The 13173-nt window shown below is 47.3% G+C and overlaps 1 protein-coding gene across 1 annotated transcript in view; it reads left to right on the top strand.

The window, feature by feature from the left end:
* Positions 1 to 13173, top strand: part of Fcp1 (RNA polymerase II subunit A C-terminal domain phosphatase Fcp1) — a 94218-nt gene that overhangs the window by 49770 nt on the left and 31275 nt on the right. Inside the window, exon 8 of the mRNA XM_050174323.3 lies at positions 11359 to 11472. Within this exon, the coding sequence (XP_050030280.1) occupies positions 11359 to 11472 (114 nt within the window). The remainder of the gene's footprint in view (positions 1 to 11358; positions 11473 to 13173) is intronic.

The raw sequence follows: 13173 nt of genomic DNA, 5'->3' as shown, positions 1-13173 counted from the left end.
GGATCTGAGCCTGTTGCTTTATATTTTTAAATTGCGACATGGTCTTGGGGAGACGTCTTTAACTGCTATTACAAATTTTTGTAGTTCATAATCGTCAAGCAGCTTCAAATGGCATCAACTTCATCCTCGTTTCTAGACAGTGACTGTTGTAATGAAACCCACGATCATACAGCTATTAGGGCATGGTCAGCCTCGGTTTACGTTGCAGGGCATGGAGGTTTAGTGCATTTAGAAACCACAGTTAAACCTTGATATAACGAAGTCAGTAAAATCAGCATTTTGTTTCGCTATATCAATGTTTCATTACATTGAAATTTAACCTTCTATGCACCGATATATTTTCTTACACGGAAGGGGTTGCAACATTTTCCAAATTATCGAGCTATTGGAAAAAGTAAACTTGAATGAGGAAAAAAATGTGTTTTGTTGAATTCGAGAGTCAGCGATGAAAGGTATAGTTTCTTGCTTTGTTGACTATATCTTCACATCGGTGGCACGAAATGAAGCCAGCCACGTTTTTGCGTTCACTCTGCCCTTATGGCTGATAGTGTTGCTTGCAGCAGGACAACGCTATCGTGAGAAGCTTAGAAGCTTAGTGAATGCTTAGTTTGCCCCTCGCTTCAACATGTTTCCAAAACTTGAAGATTACGTAACCTCCAGTACTAAATGGGCAGGAAGACAGTGCACATGATGCTACGCTACCTCGGCTTGACCGCTTTTTATACATGTGGCCGATTCCTTCTAAAGCAGGGCATGTGAGCTGTGTATGTGCTCAGCAGCGCTGGAAAAAGATGCATGCCAACCTGCTCCCCACTACCTCCATCCCACCTCCCCTCGCTTGCGCTTGATCCCCTTATCGCGGGCTCGCTCCCCTCCGCTCCTTTCCCCTTGCTCGTGTAGGAAGACGCACAACAGCCTCATCAAGCTACCATCCTCCTTGGCTTATCCTTGCATGCTTTCACTCACGCCCAAAGTATACAGCGCTCAGGTTGCGCTGTTAGATATGGAGCTGTTTCCTGCGCCTACTTCGAGTTCCCCCAGGCCACATCGAGTCGCAGCACAGCTGGTTGAGAGGCGCAGAAGCGCGGAAAGCACATTCCAGAGGAGCGCTCGAGCAAACAAGTTGAAGGTCACAAGTTCGTACGCCGCCGGTAGCTATTCATTGCTTGACTCTTCCAGAAAAGCGAAGGGATAGCCCGGCACTGTTGAAAGTAAAGTGGGTGCCAAACCAAGACGGCGGTATTGTGCCGGGACGGCCTGACGGCGGTAATGCGCCGTGACAACCGGACGGCTGTGATGTACCGGGAAGGCCCAAGCGTCCCCCTTCTTCGCCTTTGAAGAAGGCATTTGCCACCACAGCGGGGCCGTACCACCGGGAGCAGGTGAGCCCTCGGACAATGGAGCCCAATCATCCCCCTTCTCCGCCTTTGAAGAGAGCATTGCACCACAGCAAGGCAAGACCGCCGGGAGCCGCCGGGTGTGACATCACCGCACGGGTGCCTACCATTGGCCGAAGGTGGCGTCATCTGAGCGGGCTCTCCCATTGGCCGAACATGACGCGACTTCCAGTCCTCGAAAGGTTTAAAAGAAGCATTCCAGAGAGACCAGAGATTCCCTGATTCACCTCTCTCGAACTTCTTGCCGCGGGCCGCAGCGTCCGAGTTGCTGCCGGCCCGTAATGACTGTACGACTGTTCATTGACGTCTCACTGTAAATAATGTAAAATAAATCCCCCAAGTTTTCATCCCGAAGTCCGTCCTCAAACCCCTACAGCGCACACTTGGACTTTATACGGAACATGATGCTTAGGGTGTCTACCAACCAGGAAAACCGGGAATTCTCAGGGATTTTGAGTAGTCTAGAAAAAATCTGGGAAAACTCGGGGAATTTGTGCCTCTATCAGGGAAAATTAGCTGTAATGTTATTGAAAGGGTCGAAAGTCGCGGTAATGCTGGCTCGAGTAACACACAAGAATCGTAATGAATAGTCTTTGACGTCCTGTCGTTGGCTGGAGGAGTTGCCAGTGTACAGTCAACGACCGACTTTCCAGATTCCCGATAATTTGGATGGCTTCGCAGCACCACCATGTACCCTATAGAGTCAATGTATCTGAACGTCTGAAATTTCGAATGCAAGAACTCTTCGCCGTCCGATTTTCCGGACATTTTGCCGTGACGGCAGGTTCGAAACCGCATTAATCAAAGCCACCACTGCTGCCATTTTCATTACCTCGCCGCCTGAAACCGGCACTCTCACACGCAGATCCGCTGGCAACGCTAGGCCTAGCTGCTTCAACGTTCGCTATAAAGCATCTTGCCGTTGGGTGTCGTGTTTTTTATTGAAAGAATTCGCTGCTGTCAGCAATGACCCGGACTCCGACTTTGCTTTCCTCGTGATTGGCTTAGAAACTTGGAAAGCACGGTGCATTGCATAATGCTGGTTCCCAAAAGTCAGCTTCGCCTCCGTACAGAAATGTTACTTGGTGAAGCATACGCAAAAGTATTGCAGTGAAGCATAACAAGCGTGAAAGGGGCTACTGCCACGGGACACAGTATGTATTCCTTAATTATACACGCGTACACCCGGTATTTCCTGCCGCAGTACGAGCACCGATATGCCTAATACGTGTACCGACAGGCCTTCATAGTGTTTTCCAATGTGCCTGTGGCAGTTTGAGCCCTTAAGGGCAGTAAATGACATGCATTTATTTTTTTCCAATTGGTAGATTTTTCGGACATTTTCGCGGCCCCTAAGGAGTTTGAAAACTCGGACTTGGACCGTGCAACTGACCAAGAAGATGCTTCAAATGGTCCGCGGGACGAACGCGCGGTGGAAGGAGGACGAGAACAGAAAGGACCTACGTATGGAGGAATGAACTGGAAAGGAAGCCTCCTACGCATTGAGGAATGAACGGGAAAGGAAGCCTGCTGCCACTTTTTTCAAGGAGCTTTAGCTCAAAAAACAAAGTGTTGGCTGATGCCGGAATGCAAGTGTCCCTCATCCAAACCAAAATAAACTCTTTAAAGCTGTGAAACACAACACTGAGGCGTCATGCGCAGGCCGAGAGTATGTCAGGACAGTTGATGTTGACTTACGAGCTGTTGAAAGAGAATATCAATTGTGACAAAGTTCGGGCCTCATACCACTGAGCTTGCTATCAGTTGACACAAGTAGCTCATATTCGAAAATATTTGCTTTTGTATGCATCTCCTTTTTTATTCGTATATGAAAATGTCTGACTTGATTCGCAATTTCATTCGAAGACATTTTATTTGCTGTGCATTTTACTAACCCCTCCCTTCTATTCTCGTTTTAAATAACATGAACACTACTCCTTAGTATTCAAATTGGATTAAGTTGCTTTTTTTTCAATTTTTTTCATATGCTTACTAGAGAGTGACCGCATCGGACGATATGGTTTCAGCTCATCTTGACATAAAACACAGTTCTCCATCACTCAGGGAATTTTGCAAAGGCACTCAGGGAAAACCTGGAAAACTCCGGGAATTTGGAAATGTCAACTTGGTAGACACCCTGGATGCCCTGCCCTGCTTCAGCACTCGCTCTTGATCGCCTGGTGGTGCACGATTTGAGGTGTGCGTTCGCAAGCAGCCACTTATAATTCAACCATTTGACCACCTACAACCATGGAAATTCGCATTTATTTTCTCGGTATTCCTTCGCAGCTGGAGTGAAATTTCGTTATGTTGAAATCATGTATAAGCACACGTCGTTATATTGAGTTTCTAAATACATGGTGTTCTATGTACAAGAAGATATGAAAAGTGAAATATTTGATTATGTCGAGAGTTTTGCTGTGTTGAAGTTTGTTATATAGAGGTTTAACTGTCCTTTTGTCTGCCTGTAGCAACAGCCATGACAGTGGTCAGAGTACAGACAGGTTGCATGCAAGCATATGCGCATGTGTGCAGCAACGCGTTGACCAGCTGTTGTGGCCACTTGTGGAAAAAACGACGAGGATGGCGATATGGGCTTGTTGGTCCGTCATCATGGAATGGTGCTTGGAAATAAGGTTAATAATTGCTGTGCACATTTTTTTTTTATGTGTGTATTAGTATGAGCGATCCCAGAAATATAATTTTGTTATTGAAAGTTAGCGCTTGTCTTCATCCATTCATTCCTTCTTATGTCCATGTTTTGCTGCGCTATCCGGCTGGACACCATTCCATTTTTTGGAATAAAGACTTATTTTCTAGCAAATTTGATATTTCCAACTTGGTTTATTCGGACTTTTGGGCAGTCTCCAGCTGTTCCTGGAATATTGGTCAAGGACCTTATTGTGTGCTTTATGCACACATTATCAAACACAATATCCAAAGGCAACCTCTTTTGTTCAAACTGTGTTTTATTAGAATAATTTCCCCGCCCCCTTGGAATTCGATATAAACCACCGTACCCACCACAGGGAGTCAGTGACTAAGGTGCAGTACTGTTGAACATGAGGTCGCATTCCAGTGTATGGCTGTTACGTGTATGTTCCAACGGAAGTGGAATGCAAAAAGACTGATTTACTTTCCTTCGGGTGCACATAAAGGAACTCGCGTTCATCAATATTAATCCAGAGCCCTCGATTGCAGCATCTCTCATAAACCACGTGCTTTTTTCCCTCAGTCTATCAATCAATAGACTGCAAGTTGTTTCTGGCCTTCATGCCTTGCGTAGCATCAGAGTGTACGTTGGCTGTTTAAATTCTCGCTTCTATACTCGTGGGCAACTTTCTGTGGCAATCAAGGGAAAGCTACAGGGCCGAAGCTTGTGCACGTGTGTTTCTGTACCAAGTATTCTGGCGGAGTTAGATGGTGCTTACGATTTCTTGCAAGAGATGCTGAATCACCGTGGCTTCCACTTGCCAAAGTCCCACATTTGACCAAATGCAGAAGAGAGAAACTGACAAATAAGTGAAATCTAACAATCCGTGATGTATTTTGTTGTTTGTTTTGCTATTGTAGAGGCGTGTGTTTTCTCTTCTCCAGGTTAAGCTAATGTAGATAAAGAAGAGGGACTTTCCTTAGGGGAGCTCTTAACTCTTAAGCACACTTTGCCTCCATAGCTTTTCTTTCAGTGCCACCAAAAGTTGCCTGTGAGTTTAATTCCACATTAACTTTGTGCGGAAGGTTTTCGAAAGGTGTTCCGCAAACACCGTGATGGCTGTGAGCAGTTCTGTATAATTTCAAGACAAAGTTACTCAAACATCATGGACAAGTGAGGGATGTGTGACTTGGGGCTGACTAGAGCACCTTCTTTCATTTCTTGTAATCAGCATGATTCAGCAGGTCTTGTAATATCAGCATGATTTTGGTTTGTACATTTAGTTAGGTGCCTGTGCCATCTTTGCTGAAAGGACACATAGTGATGCGAAATCCCGCTCTCGTGCTATTACTCACAGTAGCGCCGATGCTACACACACTCCCACTTGCATTTCGTTGGTCCACGATGGCACATAAATACCCAGGAAAATGGAGGACTGGAGAGCCGGCACCACTGCTCAGCTGCTAGAGGTCTGCACAGGTCAACTCCTGCTTGCAGGGTTAAGAATCTGGTTGCTGGCCTGCTGCCTGTTTTGTTTTGTGTGCAGTTTACTACATAGGAAATGTTAGCAAAATGTTGGAGAGAATAAAAATAATACCCCAAGAGGAAAAACATTTCCTTTCTGTATACTCTGCCTTGGCTTAAATCGAGACTGTCAATTTCTGAATAGTTTACTCAGTAGAGAATGGAGAAGAGTAAGTACTATACTAGTTTGTAGTTAACTATAGTAAAGATGCTGAAAAAAAACAAAAATGACCAGAACGAGGTGCTAACTTTGAACCAATAGTATATCCTTGTAGAATGCACGTAATTACTACAAAGACAGTATGGCATGCACTCATACATTTAACCAAGCTCCAGCATTGTCATTTCATCGCCAGTGACGGCAGCAGATTGCTAGGCTTTAAAATAGCTTCTAAGAGCCTTATCCCAATATTTGCTTGTGCAAAAGGTCAGGGAGCACTTTTAGCCATGAGAATGCACTGTCTTGCACAAATGTATGCCTGCGGGTTTCCTTTATAGTTATGAATGGCTGGGCACGTGCGAATCAGCCCACACATCCATATAAAGCAAACAGATTATGAAATCAGAGAAAGCACAGGAAAAACTAACTGTTATGTTTGATTGAAATGTGAAAGATGATAAGAAAAAGGGAAATTAAAGTGGACAAAAAGGCAATTTGCTGTCAGAGCCAAATCCATGTCTTCTGCATTCTACATGCTTTGCTCTATAGAACTGCTGCAACGGCCATCGTCCGATTATCGCATGCTTGTGTGTGTGGAAAAGCAAGGCTTTAATGCTTGCAGTCGAGACACATTACACCAACTGAACCCCTTTGGGGTGCACGCATGGTTCATCTACCTTTTGTTGGCGAGAGTGTTCTTACCTTCACCAACGTTCATTTTGTGAAGAGCCGACGCGGCGCACAGAAGCAAAAACAGCTCCATGGAAACGGTGGAGGTCTTTTGCTGTGGTAGGCCGAGCGTACTATTTAAGGGTGAGAATGCAGTCAGGCAAGGGTCTAGTCCCTTCTGAAGAGATCTAATGGCTAAGGAAGGAAACCACGGGGGCGCCGGGCATGCTCTTCTGGACGGTGATGAGTAAGCCGTGATCGTCGAGATGCTGGAAAAGTTGGTGAACGTGCTGGCGGTGGTCCTCTTCATTGGGAGAGAAGACCAGAATGTCGTCTAGGTAGACAAAGCAGAAGTGTAAGCCACAGACGTCGTTGTCGATGAAGCGTAAGAAGGTTTGTCCTGCATTGCAAAGGCTGAAACTCGTAAAAGGGAATTCAAATAAGCCGAAGGGCGTGATGATTGCGGTCTTTGGGATGTCATCTGGGTTGACAGGAATTTGCATTTAGGCCTTTACGAGGTCAGCCATCGAGAAGATGGTGCTGCCGTGTAAGCGGTGGGCAAAATCCTGTACAGTGAAACCTCGTTAAACCGTAGTTGGCCGGAGCTCGGAAAAAGTTCGTACTAAACGGTAGTACTGTTTAACTAAAATAGCATAAGATCGCCCACGAACCTGTCGAAAACACAACTCAGAGAGAGTGCGACGAAAGGGGTAAAAACATGCAGTATTTATTCACTGCGTGCGACAAAAGTGTTATTTTCGTTTGATGCCACGACGGCCTAGCACGACGACAGCTGCCTCAAACTTACTGAAGCTGCGTGCCAGCCTTTCAGTTAGCCCCCTCTTCTCGGCAAACACTCGCATGGCAGATTCCTCGTTGGCGTTACCTATTCTCCGTGCACGCGCGCAGTAGTGCTGCAGAAGTCCCAGGGCGCCTTTTTCATTACCGGATGCCGGAGTTTGGAATACTTTTAGTTTGGTATAGAGTTACGTTATTGCACCCCTGTTCTCGTCGCGATGATTGCATTGATGAGGCTGACGTAACGTGCAGCTTCTGCCACTGTCGGGCTTGAATCGCCCGTGCTGTCGCTTTCCGTGTCGTCTTCATCACTGTCGCTAGTCGACGCTTCGGCAACAACAGAGGCAACGAGGGCGAAAAGTCGAACCTCGTAGCCGACATCTATTCGCGGTCACAGCAGCACTGCCGAGCAACTCTTTCGCATGCCAAATGCCACACACCATAGTAAACAGCAGATCCCTGTCGCGTGCCAGCGGCGGCTTCTTCGTGTCACGTTCGATAGCACAGATGATGTCTAATTTTTCTTCTATGCTGAGCACCTGGCGTCCTTTTTACCCGAGCTTCGGCATGACGTGAGTCCTCGCTAGCATGTCGCCACAACGCTCTCTGGCACGGCGTCGAAATGATGTTGATGTTAATGTGGCTTCACGCGCAAACGCACAGGGTACTTGGAGGCCATTGTTACGATCTCTGAGGCTTGTTCTGCCGGGGCCGCCCGATGGAGACGACGCACCGCCGTGTTTGCGTGATGAAAAGGGGAAACACTAAGTTTTAACCAATGCATACGCAATAAGCTGGTACGGTTTATGCGGATACAAAACACATTATGTTCAATGGCTGCTGAGTTGGGGATTTGACCTTACTACTTTTAAAATGAAACTACTGTTTAAGCAAGTACGGTTTAACGAGGTTTTACTGTATACGGATGGGGTACCTGTCAAGGACGGTGACAGTGCTCAAATCTCCACAGGGTCGCCTGCCATCGGTCTTTGGTACCAGATGGAGCGGTGACGCATAAGGTCCCCAGGAGCGGTGGGCAATTCCTTCATGGAGCATGGCTTCAAACTCGGCTTGGGCGATTTGCAGGTGGTCCGGAGCTAGGGGACGGGCACAGCAGGAGACCAGCGGGCCAGGAAAACTACGGATGTAGTGGATGGTTGTACTATGGCGCACCTCTCCAGGGCACCGTTAGGTCGAGTCAAGTCGGGAAATTCTGCAAGAAGGGCACGGTACGGCGATTGATTTTGGATGGCAAGCACCTTAATGCTAGGCTGTTGGATGGTCGTACGCTGACCCGGCGAGGAGAGACCTGTTGTGGCATCAATAAGTTGGTCGTGTTAGCAGTCTGGTAGGAGATTGTAATACGCCAAGAAGTCGGACCTGATGATCGGCTCTGCAATGTTGTCGATGATGAAATTCTATGGAAATTCACGGCATATGTTTTGAGGTGGATGTTAAGGCGGAGCGAGCCGTAGGTCTTCATGCTCAATTGATTCGCCGCACTTAGCTCAAAGAATGTGCAAGGGCTTTTAACGTGCAGGAAGGCTCGTCTAAAGCAGCAGATGTCGGAACCGCAGTCGATGAGGAACCGCCGCTTAGTGACTTGGTCGGTGACAAAAATGCAACGACCTCCAAGTTGGCAGCTCGCGGCCGTCTCTACGGGCTGCTGTTGAAGCTTCCCTGATGTCCGACTGAACAGGGTGGTTGACATTTCTGGGCCCTGTCGCTGAAGCAACGATGGTAGTAGCAGTGGCCGTTATCGTTACGATGCGATGAGTTGTTGTTGCAGTCATTGCTTTGGGAGCAGTTGCAGGGACTTGACTGTGGGCGTTGATCCAGATGCCTTTGAATCAAGTTCAGCAGATGGGTGATGTCGTCGATACAGCGTGCGAGCTCAGGGGTGGGCTGTGGGGCATCGACGGCATGGGCGGTGAGTGGTGCCAATGATAGAGAGACCTCAACCACTTGGTCCCTAGTCTGGGCAAGCTGGTCCAGCAGTAGATTTGGCTGAATTTTGAGGATGGCCTGTGCATTGACGGTAGGCGCTGAAGCCAGATGGTTCGGAGGAGGTAGTCGTCAATCCGCATGTTGCCCGCAAGGGCACGCATATGGCGCAGGAACTGCGATGGCTTGCAGTCACCGAGCTCTTTGGGCTGAAGTAGTTGACGCACTTTCTGGCCTTCTGAAGGTGAAAGCCATGGGATCAGTTGTCTTCAGGTGCAGGTAACACTCGTCAGCCAGAAGACTTGCGTGTGTATCGCGAAGCTCAGTCGCGTAATCAGAGTGCAGATGGGCGATGACATATTCGTAGCGCGTCCGATCCTGGGTAATACGTTTCACAGAAAACTGCGCCTCTACTTGTGCGAACTACACTTCCGGTGAGTCTGTCCAGAACGGTGGAAGCTTTACGTCTACGTGACAGACATTCGGGTCAGCGAGGGCCACAATAGTAGCAGCGCCTGTGTTGACGGCGACCGCTGGAGTGGAGCTTTGGTGGGCGTGGCCCGAGCGGGGCTATGCGGAATCGTTTTGGATGCACTGCTGCTGTTCCTGAAGCTGCTGCTCTTGGTTCTGGATCACCTGTTGCTGGGCCTGCAGTTGGTGTTGAAGTTGTTGTACTTGTTGGCAAAAAGCGGCAAGGGCCTCCTGGTCGGTCATGGCGGTGCGGTAGGCTCGGTTTCCGGATCACCAGATGTGCGAAAGCATGGCTTTAATGCTTCCAGGCAAGACAGATTACAGCAACTGGCCCCCTTTGGGGTGCACGCAGGGTTTATCTAGCTTCTGTTGGCGAGATTGTTCTTATCTTCACCGGCACACATTTTGAGAAGTGCCGACGTGGCGCACAGACGCAGAAGCGGCACCGCAATGTTTTGCCACACGTGCGTCTGCAAGATTAGCCCTAAGGGTGTTAGCCTGCACCTATCACAGCCATGGCTGCGGATGCTTAACGTCCTTTTCAACCACAAGCATCACATAGTGCATGAACTTAGGAGCTGGCAACTGGGGGAATAAACTCTTGTATGCTAACTGAAGGCAATACAGCTGCCAGAGTCGAGACCCTTGCTATACGACAAATGCAAATGAGCTGAACTGAGGGGCCAGACTTTTTGTCTATCTGCTTCATATGTATGGTTGTAACTAACAAAATATAAAGCCCCTCAATTCTCCTTATTCTTTTTTCCAGACAATGCATGTCATTTTGAGGTTGGAGAGGAACAATATTGTGTCTCGTGTGCATGCACTGCTCTCATTGTCATGTATAGGTGGTGTAAGTGGAGCTGGTGTCATAGCTGTACCAGCCATACACATTAACTAGCACTCATCGTCTTGTTGTGGCTGTCATGCAAGAAAGCTTGTGCTGATGCACTGTAAACATGGATAGCTTTTATGTTGGCCTTTCTGCCACCCACATGCATCTGTTCTTAGTCAGGGACAGGTATCGAATTCAGTGGCAAATGTATGTAGGAAAGAGTCCTTATGCATGCCCAAGCCGATCGTCATCGGTCATTCGTCATCTTGTAGCACTTGCTGTGGCGTCTGCCACTGCCACTGCATGTGGGTCGCACATCCAAAAGAAAGCTGCCATTTTATTTTGCCTTACAGATTAGTTAAAATTTTGAAGCACTGAATAAAAAAGCATTTTCCTCGTTTCCAATGGTACCATTTGTAGTGAAGGCAAATGCATGTATATTGCTTAGTGAAGAGCTCATATAAGGTTTGCAAACATAGAATATGAAGTAAGTTGTAAGTTGCTTGAAAACACATGAGAAGTGTTCTATTAACAGGGAAGTTCAAAAATATTTTAGTTAAAGAAAGATGCAACATAAGATCACTTTTTGCTGCGAATATGAAATCACTTAAAGGGTTAGTATCACTTCGTCTTGTCAAAATCAATCCAGAGCACTGCAGTATAGCATCTTTATGAAAGGAAGAAAAGAAAAGGCATCAAAAAGAGATGAATTCAAGAAAAGAAAAGGCAGCTGGACAAGCGGTCACTTACACCTATTTGTTTTTTGTAGAATGCATCTCTCATAGCCCTTGTGTTGCTCTGTCACATTAGACTCCCTCTCCCCTCTCCCCCAAAATCAGTGACTTTCACATTGTTGTTGTGGCCGGCATCTGAGTCGGGTCTCCACTTTTCTTTCTTTTCTGTGCAGCCTGCTGAAAAGAGCCGGGCATGGCAAGTAGCGAAATCTTTAGGCGCCACTGTGTCACGTGACCTCAGCCCTGGTGTGACCCATCTCGTAGCAGCAAGGCTTGGCACAGCAAAGGTAATACTGTGTCACTGTGGCTAGGCAAGCTTGGCTGGAGGAAGAGTTAGTCTGGTAAAACAGAGTATAGTGCAAAAGAATGGTGGCAGTTTAATGCATGGTGCTGGCTTGCAACTTTGAGGTTACTTTTGTTTGTTTTTATACTTTGTATGTATTAGACAGTTTTAGTATAGCATACGCTATACCATGCGTACACTAAAAGAAATAGCGGGTATAGCGGGCGTACGCAATGCAAACGAATTAGCGTGAGCGTTTTTGCATGGTTTGCGGAGTTTGCGTGAAACATGGCGGCGGTCCCGGCTGCCTGCTTCGAATTGAATTTGGCGTTGCTTTTGTAAAATGCACTTCGTTTGTAGCAAATGATTATGTAAACGGCTTTCGCTTAGTCTCAGGCTGCTTCGACGACAAAGTATTATGGATAACCTTGTGGTGTTTTCGAGTTCGCTTCTCGTTTCGAACGAGTTGAAGCCTAACGAAAGAAACATTTGGGATGTCAGCGCCACCTATCGCTACATTCGGGAAATAGCCGCAACGACGGCATATGGCCTCTGAGATCCGAAGATATCGCCGGCCAACTAAAATTGTAAAAACGTGTGCTGCTTAGTGTATGCTACAGTACAGCGTATAGCGTGCGCTATAAGTTGTGTACGCTAAACTAAAACTGTCTATTATCATTTTGAGCCACTCATTTTTCCAGTATGACAGAGTAACTACAGTAAAAATTCGTTAAACTGTACCTGCTTAAACAGTAGTTTCGTTTTAAAAGTAGTAAAGTCAAATCGCCGATTCAGCGACCATTGGAAATAATGTGTTTTGTATCCACATAAACCGTACCAGCTTATTGCATACATATCAGTTAACACGTAGTGTTTCCACTTTTCGTCGCGCAAACACAGCGGTGCGTTGTCTCCATCGGGCGGCTCGGCAGAACAACAAGCCTCAGAGATTAGAACAGTCTCCAAGCGCCCTGTGCGTTTGCGCGTGAAGCCACTTCAACATCATTTTGGCGCCATGCTAGAGAGCGTTGTGGCATCGTGCAAAGAAGGACTTGCGTCATGCCGAAGCTCTGATAAAAAAGACGCCGAGTGCTCAGCGTAGAAGAAAAATTTGACATCGCTTGTGCTATCGAACGTGACACGAAGTTGCCGCTGGCACGCGACAAGGATCTATTGTTGGCTACGGTGTGTGTCATTTAGGATGCGAAGAAGTTGCACGGCAGTGCTGCTGCAACCGCGAAGAGGTGTCGGCTACGAGGTTCGACTTTTCGCAATCGTTGCCTCTGTTCTTGCCAAAGTGTCCCCCAACGACAGGGACGAAGACGATACGGAAAGTGACAGCACGGACAATTCAGGCCCGACAGTGGTAGAAGCTGCGCGTTATGTCAGCCTCATGAATGCAATCGACACGACGAGAACAGCACCCTGCAATGAAAAAGGCCCCCCACGACTTCTGCAGCGCTACCGCCTGCGTGCACGGAGAACATGCAACGCCGATGAGGAATCTGCCATGCGAGTGCTTGGTGAGAAGAGGGGGTTGGCTGAAAAGCTGGCTCACAGCTTCAGTAATACCAATGAACACTTTTGATCAAGATCAAGCCCGATACAGATCGGAATTCTCGACTGCGATTGGCTGCCTCGCGCATCTTGCGCAAATGAGCCAATCATGACTGTGTCGATGACAGGCCGCTGTCGTCGCTGCTAA

Source organism: Dermacentor andersoni, chromosome 8 (assembly GCF_023375885.2).
Source record: "Dermacentor andersoni chromosome 8, qqDerAnde1_hic_scaffold, whole genome shotgun sequence".
Taxonomy (NCBI): Eukaryota; Metazoa; Arthropoda; class Arachnida; order Ixodida; family Ixodidae; genus Dermacentor; species Dermacentor andersoni.
Note: the sequence above shows the minus strand (reverse complement) of the source record. Positions and strands in the feature narration are given on the sequence as shown.